The sequence below is a fragment of the Bombina bombina genome, chromosome 1 (genome assembly GCF_027579735.1).
Source record: "Bombina bombina isolate aBomBom1 chromosome 1, aBomBom1.pri, whole genome shotgun sequence".
Taxonomy (NCBI): Eukaryota; Metazoa; Chordata; class Amphibia; order Anura; family Bombinatoridae; genus Bombina; species Bombina bombina.
This window is the reverse complement of record NC_069499.1, coordinates 888,779,210-888,798,806: the sequence shown is the minus strand read 5'-3', so window position 1 is coordinate 888,798,806 and position 19,597 is coordinate 888,779,210. Positions and strand designations below refer to the sequence as shown.

The 19,597-nt window shown below is 41.4% G+C and overlaps 1 protein-coding gene across 2 annotated transcripts in view; it reads right to left on the bottom strand.

The window, feature by feature from the left end:
• Window positions 1-19,597, bottom strand: part of HEATR3 (HEAT repeat containing 3) — a 369,897-nt gene that overhangs the window by 249,058 nt on the left and 101,242 nt on the right. For both annotated transcript variants that reach the window (XM_053699553.1, XM_053699552.1), the window contains exon 10: window positions 16,747-16,829. In XM_053699553.1, coding sequence (XP_053555528.1) covers window positions 16,747-16,829 — 83 coding nt within the window. The remainder of the gene's footprint in view (window positions 1-16,746; window positions 16,830-19,597) is intronic.

Below are 19,597 nucleotides of genomic sequence, written 5' to 3'. Positions count from 1 at the left end.
TGTCTGATTGAAACCGTATGAACTTGGCCCTCGCTAGCTGAGGCCAAGCCTTGAGAGCATTGAATATCGCTCTCAGTTCCAGAATATTTATCGGTAGAAGAGATTCTTCCCGAGACCAAAGACCCTGAGCTTTCAGGGATCCCCAGACCGCGCCCCAGCCCATCAGACTGGCGTCGGTCGTGACAATGACCCACTCTGGTCTGCGGAATGTCATCCCTCGTGACAGGTTGTCCAGGGACAGCCACCAACGGAGTGAGTCTCTGGTCCTCTGATTTACTTGTATCTTCGGAGACAAGTCTGTATAGTCCCCATTCCACTGACTGAGCATGCACAGTTGTAATGGTCTTAGATGAATGCGTGCAAAAGGAACTATGTCCATTGCCGCTACCATCAACCCGATCACTTCCATGCACTGAGCTATGGAAGGAAGAGGAACGGAATGAAGTATCCGACAAGAGTCTAGAAGTTTTGTTTTTCTGGCCTCTGTCAGAAAAATCCTCATTTCTAAGGAGTCTATTATTGTTCCCAAGAAGGGAACCCTTGTTGACGGAGATAGAGAACTCTTTTCCACGTTCACTTTCCATCCGTGAGATCTGAGAAAGGCCAGGACAATGTCCGTGTGAGCCTTTGCTTGAGGAAGGGACGACGCTTGAATCAGAATGTCGTCCAAGTAAGGTACTACAGCAATGCCCCTTGGTCTTAGCACAGCTAGAAGGGACCCTAGTACCTTTGTGAAAATCCTTGGAGCAGTGGCTAATCCGAAAGGAAGCGCCACGAACTGGTAATGTTTGTCCAGGAATGCGAACCTCAGGAACCGATGATGTTCCTTGTGGATAGGAATATGTAGATACGCATCCTTTAAATCCACCGTGGTCATGAATTGACCTTCCTGGATGGAAGGAAGAATAGTTCGAATGGTTTCCATCTTGAACGATGGAACCTTGAGAAACTTGTTTAAGATCTTGAGATCTAAGATTGGTCTGAACGTTCCCTCCTTTTTGGGAACTATAAACAGATTGGAGTAGAACCCCATCCCTTGTTCTCTTAATGGAACGGGATGAATCACTCCCATTTTTAACAGGTCTTCTACACAATGTAAGAATGCCTGTCTTTTTATGTGGTCTGAGGACAACTGAGACCTGTGGAACCTCCCCCTTGGGGGAAGTCCCTTGAATTCCAGAAGATAACCTTGGGAGACTATTTCTAGCGCCCAAGGATCCAGAACATCTCTTGCCCAAGCCTGAGCGAAGAGAGAGAGTCTGCCCCCCACCAGATCCGGTCCCGGATCGGGGGCCAACATTTCATGCTGTCTTGGTAGCAGTGGCAGGCTTCTTGGCCTGCTTTCCCTTGTTCCAGCCTTGCATTGGTCTCCAAGCTGGCTTGGCTTGAGAAGTATTACCCTCTTGCTTAGAGGACGTAGCACTTTGGGCTGGTCCGTTTCTACGAAAGGGACGAAAATTAGGTTTATTTTTTGCCTTGAAAGGCCGATCCTGAGGAAGGGCGTGGCCCTTACCCCCAGTGATATCCGAGATAATCTCTTTCAAGTCAGGGCCAAACAGCGTTTTCCCCTTGAAAGGAATGTTAAGTAGCTTGTTCTTGGAAGACGCATCAGCCGACCAAGATTTCAACCAAAGCGCTCTGCGCACCACAATAGCAAACCCAGAATTCTTAGCCGCTAACCTAGCCAATTGCAAAGTGGCGTCTAGGGTGAAAGAATTAGCCAATTTGAGAGCATTGATTCTGTCCATAATCTCCTCATAAGGAGGAGAATCACTGTCGACCGCCTTTATCAGCTCATCGAACCAGAAACATGCGGCTGTAGCGACAGGGACAATGCATGAAATTGGTTGTAGAAGGTAACCCTGTTGAACAAACATCTTTTTAAGCAAACCTTCTAATTTTTTATCCATAGGATCTTTGAAAGCACAACTATCCTCTATGGGTATAGTGGTGCGTTTGTTTAAAGTGGAAACCGCTCCCTCGACCTTGGGGACTGTCTGCCATAAGTCCTTTCTGGGGTCGACCATAGGAAACAATTTTTTAAATATGGGGGGAGGGACGAAAGGAATACCGGGCCTTTCCCATTCTTTATTAACAATGTCCGCCACCCGCTTGGGTATAGGAAAAGCTTCTGGGAGCCCCGGCACCTCTAGGAACTTGTCCATTTTACATAGTTTCTCTGGGATGACCAACTTGTCACAATCATCCAGAGTGGATAATACCTCCTTAAGCAGAATGCGGAGATGTTCCAACTTAAATTTAAATGCAATCACATCAGGTTCAGCTTGTTGAGAAATGTTCCCTAAATCAGTAATTTCTCCCTCAGACAAAAACCTCCCTGGCCCCATCAGACTGAGTTAGGGGCCCTTCAGAAATATTAATATCAGCGTCGTCATGCTCTTCAGTATCTAAAACAGAGCAGTCGCGCTTACGCTGATAAGTGTTCATTTTGGCTAAAATGTTTTTGACAGAATTATCCATTACAGCCGTTAATTGTTGCATAGTAAGGAGTATTGGCGCGCTAGATGTACTAGGGGCCTCCTGAGTGGGCAAGACTCGTGTAGACGAAGGAGGGAATGATGCAGTACCATGCTTACTCCCCTCACTTGAGGAATCATCTTGGGCATCATTGTCATTGTCACATAAATCACATTTATTTAAATGAATAGGAATTCTGGCTTCCCCACATTCAGAACACAGTCTATCTGGTAGTTCAGACATGTTAAACAGGCATAAACTTGATAACAAGTACAAAAAACGTTTTAAAATAAAACCGTTACTGTCACTTTAAATTTTAAACTGAACACACTTTATTACTGCAAATGCGAAAAAACATGAAGGAATTGTTCAAAATTCACCAAATTTTCACCACAGTGTCTTAAAGCCTTAAAAGTATTGCACACCAAATTTGGAAGCTTTAACCCTTAAAATAACGGAACCGGAGCCGTTTTGAACTTTAACCCCTTTACAGTCCCTGGTATCTGCTTTGCTGAGACCCAACCAAGCCCCAAGGGGAATACGATACCAAATGACGCCTTCAGAAAGTCTTTTCTAAGTATCAGAGCTCCTCTCACATGCGACTGCATGCCATGCCTCTCAAAAACAAGTGCGCCACACCGGCGCGAAAATGAGGCTCTGCCTATGCTTTGGGAAAGCCCCTAAAGAATAAGGTGTCTAAAACAGTGCCTGCCGATATTATTATATCAAAATACCCAGATAAAATGATTCCTCAAGGCTAAATATGTGTTAATAATCAATCGATTTAGCCCAAAAAAAGTCTACAGTCTTAATAAGCCCTTTTTGAAGCCCTTATTTACAATCGTAATAAACATGGCTTACCGGATCCCAGAGGGAAAATGACAGCTTCCAGCATTACATCGTCTTGTTAGAATGTGTCATACCTCAAGCAGCAAGAGACTGCTCACTGTTCCCCCAACTGAAGTTAATTGCTCTCAACAGTCCTGTGTGGAACAGCCATGGATTTTAGTGACGGTTGCTAAAATCATTTTCCTCATACAAACAGAAATCTTCATCTCTTTTCTGTTTCTGAGTAAATAGTACATACCAGCACTATTTCAAAATAACAAACTCTTGATTGAATAATAAAAACTACAGTTAAACACTAAAAAACTCTAAGCCATCTCCGTGGAGATGTTGCCTGTACAACGGCAAAGAGAATGACTGGGGTAGGCGGAGCCTGGGAGGGATCATGTGACCAGCTTTGCTGGGCTCTTTGCCATTTCCTGTTGGGGAAGAGAATATCCCACAAGTAAGGATGACGCCGTGGACCGGACACACCTATGTTGGAGAAATGGATAATTTTGCTTTATATGTTGTTTTTTCTTTTTCATTTGCAAGATTTCGCAATCTGATCCTGTCTCAGAAACCACTGTTGGAACCCTGCTGCCTGATAACAGTTCTACCAAAGCTAAGTGTATCTGTTCTAAATTAGCGGAGATTATATCTCCAGCTGTAGTATGTAACAGTTGTCATGATGATAAGCTTTTACATGCAGAGAATGTATCCATCAGTACTAGTACAATGCCTGTTGTTCCTTCAACATCTAATGTACATGATATCCCTGTGAATATAAAAGATTTTATTGAGGATGCGATTCAGAAGGCTTTGTCTGCTATTCCACCTTCTAATAAACGTAAAAGGTCTTTTCAAACTTCTTATAAAGTTGATGAAATTTCAAATGACAGACAACATAGTGATTTATCCTCCTCTGATGAGGATCTATCTAATTCAGAATATCCCAGTTTGAATAAAGGTGGTGTATATCCTGCGCAAAGAACAGGTGGGGAAGGGGGGTGGGGGATGCCTCTAGCTCTCCTCGATGGGTACCCTAGCGTGCCCAATGTGTAAAAGATATATGCAAGGTAGAGGTGAGCACCAATAGAAGGCTGAGGGTAGGGTGGGGAACGCTAAAATAGGCTAAAATTAGCTGATAGAATGTAAAATTAAAAATTACAAATTTATTTATTCCATACAATAATTATAATAATAAAAAAGAACAATATACACTGATAGTTGTTCATGGATCCATGTTACAAATGGTAGCAAATTACAGTGTTAGGTAAAATACAATACAATATAATAATAAAAACAATTGTAAATACTGATAAATTCAGTGGCTGATGATATAGCCTTTTATGCTGAGTATCTGTTAAATGATTAACACCTTGGTTGAGTCCAGTAAGTGTAAGATGCTCCTGGTAGATAGTGTAGGGTTAATTGTAATCCAATATTGTGCAGGAGAAAAAAGTAGCAAGATTTGGGTGTGATCAGTGTCCAATACAACAATTTAGAAAAAAGTGGTAGAAAAAATGTGTGTTCACTCTATGTGATGAAAAAATGATGATAAAAAATGATGAAATCCCTCCAAAAAAAGTTATAAAAAAATGAAAAAAGGTGAAAAAGGATAAAATAGGATAAAAAAATAGTGTCAATTTCGAAATCCGAAGTGATGTTGGTGATGTCAGTGCAAATCAATCAATCAGTGGTTCAGTATTGATGCAATGTTTTGAAAAAATAAGATTATGCAAAAAGAAAAAATCCTGAAAAAAAGAAAACAAACAATACTCTAATATATGCAATCTGTACAATAGATATATCAGTATTATGCTTACTCAGATCTGTCGACGCGTTTCGGCCATATACCTCTTGCCTTTATCAAGACCTCTGGTTCTTGTTGTATTGGACACTGATCACACCCAAATCTTGCTACTTTTTTCTCCTGCACAATATTGGCTTACAATTAACCCTACACTATCTACCAGGAGCATCTTACACTTACTGGACTCAACCAAGGTGTTAATCATTTAACAGATACTCAGCATAAAAGGCTATATCATCAGCCACTGAATTTATCAGTATTTACAATTGTTTTTATTATTATATTGTATTGTATTTTACCTAACACTGTAATTTGCTACCATTTGTAACATGGATCCATGAACAACTATCAGTGTATATTGTTCTTTTTTATTATTATAATTATTGTATGGAATAAATAAATTTGTAATTTTTAATTTTACATTCTATCAGCTAATTTTAGCCTATTTTAGCGTTCCCCACCCTACCCTCAGCCTTCTATTGGCGCTCACCTCTACCTTGCATAATTCAGAATATCCTACCTCAGATATTGACACTGACAAATCTACTTATCTCTTTAAGATGGAGTATATTCGTTTCTTGTTAAAAGGAGGTATTGATTACTTTGGATAAAACTAATAAAATGTTTAAATTCTGTTTATAATCCTCCTGTGGTTACTCCAGAGGTTTTTCCAGTTCCTGGTGCTATTTCTGATATGAATTCAAAGGAATGGAATAGGCCTGGTACTTCTTTTATTCCTTCTGCTAGGTTTAAAAAGTTGTATCCTTTGCCAGCAATTAGATTGGAGTTTTGGGGAAAAATCCCCAAAGCTGCATCAACTTTTTGGTTAGAAAGTTTAGCGCAACAGGAAACAGATCCTGATTTGTCTAGCATTGTTCACATGCTTCAACATGCTAATCATTTTATCTGTGATGCTATTTTTCATATCATCAAAATTGATGTTAAATCTATGTCTTTAGCTATTTTAGCTAGAAGAGCTTTTTGGCTCAAATATTGGAATGCTGACATGGTATCTAAGTCTAAATTACTCTCTCTTTCTTTCCAAGGTAACAATTTATTTGGAAGTTGGATTCAATTATTTCAACTGTTACTGGGGGGGGGAAGGAAGTTTTTTTACCCCAGGATAAAAGATCTAAGGGTAAATCTAAAGCTTCTAATCGTTTTTGTTCTTTTCGACAGAATAAGGAACAGAAAGCCAATCCTTCGCCCAAAGAACCTGGATCCAATTGGAAACCCTCTTCAAGTTGGAATAAATCCAAGCCTTTTAAGAAACCAAAGCCAGCCCCAAGTCTGCATGAAGGTGCGGCCCTCATTCCAGCTCAGCTGGTGGGGGGCAGATTAAAATTTCTCAAACACATTGGGGCAGTTTCTGTCCAAAATTAATGGATTCAGAGCACTGTCTCTCAAGGGTATCGAATAGGATTCAGAGTAAGACCACCTGTGAGAAGATTTTTTCTCTCACGTGTTCCAGCAAATCCAGTGAAGGCTCAGGCTTTTCTGAAGTGTGTTATAGATCTAGAGCTTTCAGGGGTAATTATACCAGTTACGTTTCAGGAACAGGGTCTGGGGTTTTATTTAAATCTATTCATTGTCCCAAAGAAAGAAAAATTAATTCAGGCCAGTTCTGGATCTGAAAATTTTGAACCATTTTGTAAGAGTGCCAACTTTCAAAATGGTGACTATAAGGACTATTCTGCCTTTTGTTCAGCAAGGTCATATGTCCACGATAGACTTACAGGATGCATATCTTCATATTCCAATTCATCCAGACCACTATCAGTTTCTGAGATTCTCTTTTCTAGACAAGCATTACCAATTTGTCGCTCTTCCATTTGGCCTAGCAACAGCTCCAAGAATTTTTTCAAAAGTTCATGGTGCCCTACTCTCTGTAATCAGAGAACAGGGTATTGCGGTGTTTCCTTATTTGGACGATATCTTGGTACTAGCTCAGTCTTTACATTTTGCCGAATCTCACACAAATCAACTAGTGTTGTTTCTTCAAAGACATGGTTGGTTGGCGGATCAATTTACCAAAAAGTTCCTTGATTCCTCAGACAAGGGTCACCTTTTTAGGTTTCCAGATAGATTCAGTGTCCATGACTCTGTCTCTAACAGAAAAGAGACATGAAATTGGTTTCAACTTGTCAGAACCTTCAGTGGCTATGTGCATGGAGGTTTTAGGTCTCATGACTGCAGCATCAGACGCGATCCCCTTTGCTGGTTTTCATATGAGACCTCTCCAGCTTTGTATGCTGAATCAATGGTGCAGGGATTATACAAAGATATCACAATTAATATCCTTAAATCCCAATATTCAACTTTCTCTGACTTGGTGGTTAAATCACCACCGTATAATTCAAGGGGCCTCTTTTGTTCGTCCAACCTGGACTGTAATCACAACAGATGCAAGTCTTTCAGGTTGGGGAGCTGTCTGGGGATCTCTGACAGCACAAGGGGTTTGAAAATCTCAAGAGGCGAGGTTACCAATCAATATTTTAGAACCGTGCCATTTTCAGGGCTCTACAGGTTTGGCCTTTGTTGAAAAGAAAACCATTCATTTATTTTCAGACAGACAATATCACAACTGTGGCATATGTCAATCATCAGGGTGGGACTCGCAGTCCCCTAGCTATGAAAGAAGTATCTCGGATACTTTCTTGGGTGGAATCCAGCTCTTGTCTAATTTCTGCGGTACATATCCCAGGTGTAGACAATTGGGAAGTGGATTACATCCGGGGGAGTGGTCTCTCCATCCAGATGTGTTTTTTCAGATTGTTCAGATATGGGGTATTCCAGAAATAGATCTGATGGCTTCCCATCTAAACAAGAAACTTCCCAGGTACCTGTCCAGGTCCAGGGATCCTCAGGCGGAGTCGGTGGATGCGTTAGCAGTTCCTTGGTTTTACCAACCTGCTTATATCTTCCCGCCTCTAGTTTTTTTTTCCAAGAGTGATCGCCAAGATCATCATGGAACATTCGTTTGTGTTTCTGGTAGCACCAGCATGGCCTCACAAGTTCTGGTATGCAGACCATGTATGGATGTCCAGTGGTCAACCTTGTCCACTTCCTTTAAGACAAGACCTTCTGTCTCAAGGACAGTCTTTCCATCAGGATCTCAAATCATTGAATTTGAAGGTATGGAAATTGAATGCTTAGTGTTTAGTAATAGAGGTCGCTATCTCAGTGATTGATACTATGTTACAGGCTAGTAAATCTGTTTCTAGGAAGATTTATTATCGAGTTTGGAAGACATATTTCATGGTGTTCTTCTCAAATTCTCCTGGCATTTTTTTTTAGAATTCCTAGAATTTTGTCTGCAAGTTCCTTGAAGAGACAAATCTCTGCTCTGTTTTATTTCACAGAAAGATTGCTAAGCTTCCTGATATTCACCGTTTTGTTCAGGCTTTGGTCTGTATCAAGCCTGTCATTACATCAATCTCTCCACCTTGGAGTCTTAATTTGGTTTTGAAAGCTTTACAGGCTCCTCCTTTTGAGCCTATGCATTCTTTGGATATTAAACTACTTTCTTTTGTTCCTTTTGGCCATCTCTTCTGCTAGAAGAGTTTCTGAATTATCTGCTCTTTGTTGTGAGTCACCTTTTCTGATTTTTCATCAAGATAAGGCAGTTTTGTGGACTTCATTTAAATTTTTACCTAAAGTTGTGAATTCTAACAACATTAATAGGGAAATTGTTGCCCCCTCTTTGTGTCCTAATCCTAAGAATTCTTTGGAGAGATCCTTACATTCTCTGGATGTTGTAAGAGCTTTGAAATATTATGTTGAAGCTACTAAAGGTTTCAGGAAGACTTCTAGTCTATTTTTGTCTTTTCTGGTTCTAGGAAAGGTCAGAAAGCTTCTGCCATTTCCTTGGCATCTCAGTTAAAGCTTTTGATTCATAAGGCTTATTTGGAGTCGGGTCAGGCCCCGCCTCAGAGAATCACAGCTCATTCTACTAGATCAGTCTCCACTTCATGGGCTTTTAAGAATGCAGCTTCAGTTGATCAGATTTGCAAAGCAGAGACATGGTCTTCTTATGTTTTAAGTTTTTTCTTTTCAATTATGAGAAAACAGAATTTATGTTTACCTGATAAATTTCTTTCTCCAACGGTGTGTCCGGTCCACGGCGTCATCCTTACTTGTGGGATATTCTCTTCCCCAACAGGAAATGGCAAAGAGCCCAGCAAAGCTGGTCACATGATCCCTCCTAGGCTCCGCCTACCCCAGTCATTCGACCGACGTTAAGGAGGAATATTTGCATAGGAGAAACCATATGGTACCGTGGTGACTGTAGTTAAAGAAAATAAATTATCAGACCTGATTAAAAAACCAGGGCGGGCCGTGGACCGGACACACCGTTGGAGAAAGAAATTTATCAGGTAAACATAAATTCTGTTTTCTCCAACATAGGTGTGTCCGGTCCACGGCGTCATCCTTACTTGTGGGAACCAATACCAAAGCTTTAGGACACGGATGAAGGGAGGGAGCAAATCAGGTCACCTAAATGGAAGGCACCACGGCTTGCAAAACCTTTCTCCCAAAAATAGCCTCAGAAGAAGCAAAAGTATCAAACTTGTAAAATTTGGTAAAAGTGTGCAGTGAAGACCAAGTCGCTGCCCTACATATCTGATCAACAGAAGCCTCGTTCTTGAAGGCCCATGTGGAAGCCACAGCCCTAGTGGAATGAGCTGTGATTCTTTCGGGAGGCTGCCGTCCGGCAGTCTCGTAAGCCAATCTGATGATGCTTTTAATCCAAAAAGAGAGAGAGGTAGAAGTTGCTTTTTGACCTCTCCTTTTACCTGAATAAACAACAAACAAGGAAGATGTTTGTCTAAAATCCTTTGTAGCATCTAAATAGAATTTTAGAGCGCGAACAACATCCAAATTGTGCAACAAACGTTCCTTCTTTGAAACTGGTTTCGGACACAGAGAAGGTACGATAATCTCCTGGTTAATGTTTTTGTTAGAAACAACTTTTGGAAGAAAACCAGGTTTAGTACGTAAAACCACCTTATCTGCATGGAACACCAGATAAGGAGGAGAACACTGCAGAGCAGATAATTCTGAAACTCTTCTAGCAGAAGAAATTGCAACTAAAAACAAAACTTTCCAAGATAATAACTTAATATCAACGGAATGTAAGGGTTCAAACGGAACCCCCTGAAGAACTGAAAGAACTAAATTGAGACTCCAAGGAGGAGTCAAAGGTTTGTAAACAGGCTTGATTCTAACCAGAGCCTGAACAAAGGCTTGAACATCTGGCACAGCTGCCAGTTTTTTGTGAAGTAACACCGACAAGGCAGAAATCTGTCCCTTCAGGGAACTTGCCGATAATCCTTTTTCCAATCCTTCTTGAAGGAAGGATAGAATCCTAGGAATCTTAACCTTGTCCCAAGGGAATCCTTTAGATTCACACCAACAGATATATTTTTTCCAAATTTTGTGGTAAATCTTTCTAGTTACAGGCTTTCTGGCCTGAACAAGAGTATCGATAACAGAATCTGAGAAACCTCGCTTCGATAAAATCAAGCGTTCAATCTCCAAGCAGTCAGCTGGAGTGAAACCAGATTCGGATGTTCGAACGGACCCTGAACAAGAAGGTCTCGTCTCAAAGGTAGCTTCCAAGGTGGAGCCGATGACATATTCACCAGATCTGCATACCAAGTCCTGCGTGGCCACGCAGGAGCTATCAAAATCACCGACGCCCTCTCCTGATTGATCCTGGCTACCAGCCTGGGGATGAGAGGAAACGGCGGGAACACATAAGCTAGTTTGAAGGTCCAAGGTGCTACTAGTGCATCCACTAGAGCCGCCTTGGGATCCCTGGATCTGGACCCGTAGCAAGGAACTTTGAAGTTCTGACGAGAGGCCATCAGATCCATGTCTGGAATGCCCCATAGCTGAGTGACTTGGGCAAAGATTTCCGGATGGAGTTCCCACTCCCCCGGATGCAATGTCTGACGACTCAGAAAATCCGCTTCCCAATTTTCCACTCCCGGGATGTGGATAGCAGACAGGTGGCAGGAGTGAGACTCCGCCCATAGAATAATCTTGTTCACTTCTTCCATCGCTAGGGAACTCCTTGTTCCCCCCTGATGGTTGATGTACGCAACAGTCGTCATGTTGTCTGATTGAAACCGTATGAACTTGGTCCTCGCTAGCTGAGGCCAAGCCTTGAGAGCATTGAATATCGCTCTCAGTTCCAGAATATTTATCGGTAGAAGAGATTCTTCCCGAGACCAAAGACCCTGAGCTTTCAGGGATCCCCAGACCGCGCCCCAGCCCATCAGACTGGCGTCGGTCGTGACAATGACCCACTCTGGTCTGCGGAATGTCATCCCTCGTGACAGGTTGTCCAGGGACAGCCACCAACGGAGTGAGTCTCTGGTCCTCTGATTTACTTGTATCTTTGGAGACAAGTCTGTATAGTCCCCATTCCACTGACTGAGCATGCACAGTTGTAATGGTCTTAGATGAATGCGCGCAAAAGGAACTATGTCCATTGCCGCTACCATCAACCCGATCACTTCCATGCACTGAGCTACGGAAGGAAGAGGAACGGAATGAAGTATCCGACAAGAGTCCAGAAGTTTTGTTTTTCTGGCCTCTGTTAGAAAAATCCTCATTTCTGAGGAGTCTATAATTGTTCCCAAGAAGGGAACCCTTGTTGACGGGGATAGAGAACTCTTTTCCACGTTCACTTTCCAGCCGTGAGATCTGAGAAAGGCCAGGACGATGTCCGTGTGAGCCTTTGCTCGAGGGAGGGACGACGCTTGAATCAGAATGTCGTCCAGGTAAGGTACTACTGCAATGCCCCTTGGTCTTAGCACCGCTAGAAGGGACCCTAGTACCTTTGTGAAAATCCTTGGAGCAGTGGCTAATCCGAAAGGAAGCGCCACAAACTGGTAATGTTTGTCCAGGAATGCAAACCTTAGGAACCGATGATGTTCCTTGTGGATAGGAATATGTAGATACGCATCCTTTAAATCCACCGTGGTCATGAATTGACCTTCCTGGATGGAAGGAAGGATAGTTCGAATGGTTTCCATCTTGAACGATGGGACCTTGAGAAATTTGTTTAAGATCTTGAGATCTAAGATTGGTCTGAACGTTCCCTCTTTTTTGGGAACTATGAACAGATTGGAGTAGAACCCCATCCCTTGTTCTCTTAATGGAACAGGATGAATCACTCCCATTTTTAACAGGTCTTCTACACAATGTAAGAACGCCTGTCTTTTAATGTGGTCTGAAGACAACTGAGACCTGTGGAACCTCCCCCTTGGGGGAAGTCCCTTGAATTCCAGAAGATAACCCTGGGAGACTATTTCTAGCGCCCAAGGATCCAGAACATCTCTTGCCCAAGCCTGAGCGAAGAGAGAGAGTCTGCCCCCCACCAGATCCGGTCCCGGATCGGGGGCCAATATTTCATGCTGTCTTGGTAGCAGTGACAGGTTTCTTGGCCTGCTTTCCCTTGTTCCAGCCTTGCATTGGTCTCCAAGCTGGCTTGGCTTGAGAAGTATTACCCTCTTGCTTAGAGGACGTAGCACTTTGGGCTGGTCCGTTTTTACGAAAGGGACGAAAATTAGGTCTATTTTTTGCCTTGAAAGGCCGATCCTGAGGAAGGGCGTGGCCCTTACCCCCAGTGATATCAGAGATAATCTCTTTCAAGTCAGGGCCAAACAGCGTTTTCCCCTTGAAAGGAATGTTTAGTAGCTTGTTCTTGGAAGACGCATCAGCCGACCAAGATTTCAACCAAAGCGCTCTGCGCGCCACAATAGCAAACCCAGAATTCTTAGCCGCTAACCTAGCCAATTGCAAAGTGGCGTCTAGAGTGAAAGAATTAGCCAATTTGAGAGCATTGATTCTGTCCATAATCTCCTCATAAGGAGGAGAATCACTATCGAGCACCTTTATCAGTTCATCAAACCAGAAATATGCAGCTGTAGTGACAGGGACAATGCATGAAATGGGTTGTAGAAGGTAACCCTGCTGAACAAACATCTTTTTAAGCAAACCTTCTAATTTTTTATCCATAGGATCTTTGAAAGCACAACTATCCTCTATGGGTATAGTGGTGCGTTTGTTTAAAGTAGAAACCGCTCCCTCGACCTTGGGGACTGACTGCCATAAGTCCTTTCTGGGGTCGACCATAGGAAACAATTTTTTAAATATGGGGGGAGGGACGAAAGGAATACCGGGCCTTTCCCATTCTTTATTAACAATGTCCGCCACCCGCTTGGGTATAGGAAAAGCTTCTGGGAGCCCCGGCACCTCTAGGAACTTGTCCATTTTACATAGTTTCTCTGGGATGACCAACTTTTCACAATCATCCAGAGTGGATAATACCTCCTTAAGCAAAATGCGGAGATGTTCCAACTTAAATTTAAATGTAATCACATCAGATTCAGCCTGATGAGAAATGTTCCCTGAATCAGTAATTTCTCCCTCAGACAAAACCTCCCTGGCCCCCTCAGATTGGGTTAGGGGCCCTTCAGAGATATTAATATCAGCGTCGTCATGCTCTTCAGTAACTAAAACAGAGCAGCCACGCTTACGCTGACAAGGGTTCATTTTGGCTAAAATGTTTTTGACAGAATTATCCATTACAGCCGTTAATTGTTGCATAGTAAGGAGTATTGGCGCGCTAGATGTACTAGGGGCCTCCTGAGTGGGCAAGACTCGTGTAGACGAAGGAGGGAATGATGCAGTACCATGCTTACTCCCCTCACTTGAGGAATCATCTTGGGCATCATTGTCATTATCACATAAATCACATTTATTTAAATGAATAGGAATTCTGGCTTCCCCACATTCAGAACACAGTCTATCTGGTAGTTCAGACATGTTAAACAGGCATAAACTTGATAAGAAAGTACAAAAAACGTTTTAAAATAAAACCGTTACTGTCACTTTAAATTTTAAACTGAACACACTTTATTACTGCAATTGCGAAAAAACATGAAGGAATTGTTCAAAATTCACCAAATTTTCACCACAGTGTCTTAAAGCCTTAAAAATATTGCACACCAAATTTGGAAGCTTTAACCCTTAAAATAACGGAACCGGAGCCGTTTTAAGCTTTAACCCCTTTACAGTCCCTGGTATCTGCTTTGCTGAGACCCAACCAAACCCAAAGGGGAATACGATACCAAATGACGCCTTCAGAAAGTCTTTTCTAAGTATCAGAGCTCCTCTCACATGCGACTGCATGCCATGCCTCTCAAAAACAAGTGCGCCACACCGGCGCGAAAATGAGACTCTGCTTATGCTTTGGGAAAGCCCCTAAGAATTAAGGTGTCTAATACAGTGCCTGCCGATATTATTATATCCAAATACCCAGATAAAATGATTCCTCAAGGCTAAATATGTGTTAATAATGAATCGATTTAGCCCAGAAAAGTCTACAGTCTAAATAAGCCCTTGTGAAGCCCTTATTTACGATCGTAATAAACATGGCTTACCGGATCCCATAGGGAAAATGACAGCTTCCAGCATTACATCGTCTTGTTAGAATGTGTCATACCTCAAGCAGCAAGAGACTGCACACTGTTCCCCCAACTGAAGTTAATTGCTCTCAACAGTCCTGTGTGGAACAGCCATGGATTTTAGTTACGGTTGCTAAAATCATTTTCCTCATACAAACAGAAATCTTCATCTCTTTTCTGTTTCTGAGTAAATAGTACATACCAGCACTATTTCAAAATAACAAACTCTTGATTGAATAATAAAAAACTACAGTTAAACACTAAAAAACTCTAAGCCATCTCCGTGGAGATGTTGCCTGTACAACGGCAAAGAGAATGACTGGGGTAGGCGGAGCCTAGGAGGGATCATGTGACCAGCTTTGCTGGGCTCTTTGCCATTTCCTGTTGGGGAAGAGAATATCCCACAAGTAAGGATGACGCCGTGGACCGGACACACCTATGTTGGAGAAACACTTATTTTTTCGGTTGTGGATTTAATTTTTTCAGCTGAAAATTACTTTTTATTTTATCCCTCTCTAGTGACTCTTCTGTGGAGTAACATACATCCTATAGATGGAGACCTTGTTTAACCCCTTTAATACTGGGACATTCAGAGAAAAACTTGCCCAAAATAATTTTTTAAAGTATACAACCGAAGTTATTGGTCTAGACTCATTTTGGTATATTTCATGCCACCATTTTGCAGTCAAATGCAATCATAAAAAATCTTGGGTCTCTAAAATGTTGTACATACTGCTTGTGCAGTCATAACACGCATTGTTGTAAACGTTTCTCTAGGATCTTTTTTGTACTTAAATAGCAGAAATGCATGGCTTTGCTAATGCTTTTTGGCAATCCAAAGGACACTAATTGAAGCCGTCTGTCAGTTCCCAGTTTTGATTAATGTTCTTATTTATTTATTTATGTTTTTTTGTAGTGTAGTGTGCGTGGGCTTCCAGCATTATGAACATAGACCTATGTTATGCGGTTGGATGGGCCGCATGACGTAAATCTACTTTCATATGGGCAAACGGGTTAATAAACACCCCCCCTCATTTTATTCCCATCACAAACATACGTTTTTTTATTATTATCTTTAAAACAATATTGTATTTAAAGGTTGAGGGTTTATAAAAAAAAAAAAAACTTCACGCTGAAAGTACTTTTATTTGCAGCAAGTTTATGCCCAGTTGAGCACCTCTGGTCGCCCAAGCCAAAACACTTATTTATTTGTCAACAGCATCCTCTTGGCCAATAGAGTGCTAGCCATACAGCATAATGCAGAGTGGCCCGCATAGCTAGTGGGTAAGAGGTTAAAAGTTCCCTCATTAAAAAAAAAATTAAAAAAAATTGTTTTGCCAGCAAGTGGCAAGAGACGCTCAGCATGGCATAAACTTGCTACAAATAAAAAGGTACTTTCAGTATGAAGTTTTTTTAATAATTCATAACTAAAAGTCCCCTTTATTTGTTGCACTGGTAAATCCTAGCGTTTCAAAAATGCTAGAATTTACCATCACTTTAAAGGTCTATGAATCCCAGATTTTTCTGTCAGATAGAGCATACAATTTTAAACAACTTTCTAATTTACTTCTAACATCATTTTTTCTTTGTTCTTTGGTATCCTTTGTTGAAAGAATGTATGTATGCTTAGGAGCTGACCCATTTATGGAGCACTATATAGCAGCAGCTTTGCATGAAGGTTATTCATTTGCAAAAGCACTAGAGGGCAGTAATATTTCCTGCCATGTAGTGCTCTAGATCCATACCTAGGTATCTCTTCAACACAGAATATCATGAGAACTAAGCAAATTTAATAATAGAATTAAATTGGAAAGTTTTTTGGAATGCTCTGTGTGAATCCCATCTTATATTTAACATCTTATATTGATTTTTTAATTGCTGACTGGAATATTGGGTTCATGATTATTGGATCTATTTAGTTTTTTTTGCTATATGCTCTTTAATAATACAGGTATGTACTTATTTGTTATGTTGTGCTTGAATGGTCTTTGAAATCTAATTTGTTGCAAACTTAATACAAATTACCTTACTAAAAATATAAGTGGTCTGATCAGAAATAAAACACATTGTGCATGACCCTAATGAAGCCGTGTTTACATGCCCTTAGAATATTCTAACCCTTGAAAAAATTTAAAACAACTTTACTTTGGAATTAATGGTTTCCATGCAGGAGTCTGTCTACAGATCTGTACTGCAGCACTGCTCGGAAAATACGTTTTCTGAAATACCTAGAAGATAAAGTAAAAATTATGATGAGTTTATTTAAAAATCACACACACTAAACTAAACTAAATCATAACAGATTAACTGCAAAATGAACTAAAATTATTAATGTTCTCACACACTACACAAAATTAAAAAAAATATTACATTTGTTAGAAAGCACTACCAAGGTGCTGAACCAAAAAAGGACCGGTTCCTAAGCTTATATCTTTGCTTTTTCAAATAAAAAAACCAAGAGAATGAAGAAAATGTGATAATAGGAGTAAATTAGAATGTTGCTTTAAATTGCATGCGCTATCTGAATCATAAAAGAAAACAAAAATGTAGGTTTCATATCCATTTAAGCAAACAATCTTTAAGTCAGTTAAACATGACAGATTAATCTAGAACTGCTTCCACAACCAATGAGTAAAATCAAGTCTGTAAATGCAAACAGCACATGTTAACCAGATCTTACAGAAAATACTGAGAGTGTATATATATATATATATATATATATATATATATATATATATATATATATATATATATATATATCCAGAAAATGGAGGGCACTCACAGGCTTTCAAGTAACCAAAAATAATCAATTTTTATTTTCCAATTCAATATCGGCTAAAAAACAGAATTTATGTTCCGGTCCACGGCTTCATCCTTACTTGTGGGATATTCTCAATCCCTACAGGAAGTGGCAAAGAGAGCACACAGCAGAGCTGTCCATATAGCTCCCCTCAGGCTCCGCCCCCCCAGTCATTCGACCGACGGTTAGGAGAAAAAGGAGAACCATAGGGTGCAGTGGTGACTGTAGTTTACAAAAAAATAAATTTAAACCTGACCAAAATGCCAGGGCGGGCCGTGGACTGGATACACCGTAGGAGAAAGAAATTTATCAGGTAAACCTAAATTCTGTTTTCTCCTACATTGGTGTATCCGGTCCACGGCTTCATCCTTACTTGTGGGAACCAATACCAAAGCTTTAGGACACGGATGAAGGGAGGGAACAAGTCAGGTAACCTAAACGGAAGACACCACTGCTTGCAAAACCTCTCTACCAAAAATAGCCTCAGAAGAAGCAAAAGTATTGAATTTGTAAAATTTGGCAAATGTATGCAGTGAAGACCAAGTCGCTGCCTTACAGATCTGTTCAACAGAAGCCTCATTCTTGAAAGCCCATGTGGAAGCCACAGCTCTAGTAGAGTGAGCTGTAATTCGTTCAGGAGGCTGCCTTCCAGCAGTCTCATAATCCAACCGGATGATGCTTTTCAGCCACATCAAGATTGTGTAACAGACGTTCCTTGTTAGAAACTGGATTAGGACACAGAGAAGGAACAACTATTTCCTGGTTGATATTCTTATTGGAAACCACTTTTGGAAGAAAACCAGGTTTGGTACGTAAAACGACCTTATCTGTATGAAACACCAGATAGGGTGAATTATACTGCAAAGCAGACAATTCAGAAACTCTTCTAGCAGAAGAAATAGCTACTAAAAACAAAACTTTCCAAGATAGTAACTTAATATCTATGGAATGTAGAGGTTCAAACGGAACCCCTTGAAGACCTGAAAGAACTAAATTTAGACTCCATGGAGGAGCCACAGGTCTGTAGACAGGCTTGATTCTGACTAAAGCCTGTACAAACGCCTGAATATCTGGCATGGCTGCCAGACGCTTGTGTAACAAAACAGACAGAGCAGATATCTGTCCCTTTAAAGAACTAGCTGACAGACCTTTCTCCAATCCTTCTTGGAGAAAAGATAGTATCCTTGGAATCCTAATCTTACTCCATGAGTAACCCTTGGATTCGCACCAGCAAAGATATTTCCGCCATATCTTATGGTAAATTTTCCTGGTGACAGGCTTTCTAGCCTGGATCAGAGTATCTATAACTGATTCCAAAAAACCCACGCTTAGCTAGAATCAAGCGTTCAATCTCCAAGCAGTCAGTTGCAGAGAAACTAGGTTTGGATGTTCAAATGGACCTTGAATTAGAAGGTCCTGCCTCAAAGGAGCTATCAGAATTACCGAAGCCTTCTCCTGTTTGATCCTGGCTACTAGCCGGGGGAGAAGGGGAAACGGTGGAAAGACATAAGCTAGATTGAACGACCAAGGCGCTACTAAGGCATCTACCAATGTCGCCTTGGGATCCCTGGACCTGGATCCGTAACGTGTAAATTTGGAGTTCTGACGTGACGCCATCAGATCCAGATCTGGAATGCCCCATAGCTGGGTCAGCTGAGCAAAAACCTCCAGGTGGAGTTCCCACTCCCCCGGATGGAAAGTCTGACGACTCAGATAATCCGCTTCCCAGTTGTCCACTCCTGGGATGTGAATTGCTGATAGATGGCAGGAGTGATCCTCTGCCCATTTGATGATCTTGGATACCTCCCTCATCGCCAGGGAACTCTTTGTTCCCCCCTGATGATTGATGTACGCTACAGTCGTCATGTTGTCCGACTGAAATCTGATGAATTTGGCCTCCGCTAGTTGAGGCCATGCCTGGAGCGCATTGAATATCGCTCTCAATTCCAAAATGTTTATCGGGAGAAGAGATTCTTCCCGAGACCATAGATCCTGAGCCTTCAGGGACTTCCAGACCACGCCCCAGCCTAAGAGGCTGGCGTCGGTCGTAACAATGATCCATTCCGGTCTTCGGAAACTCATTCCCTGAGACAGGTGATCCTGAGACAACCACCAGAGGAGTGAGTCTCTGGTTTGCTGGTCCATCTGAATCTGGGGAGACAAATCTGCATAATCCCCATTCCATTGTTTGAGCAT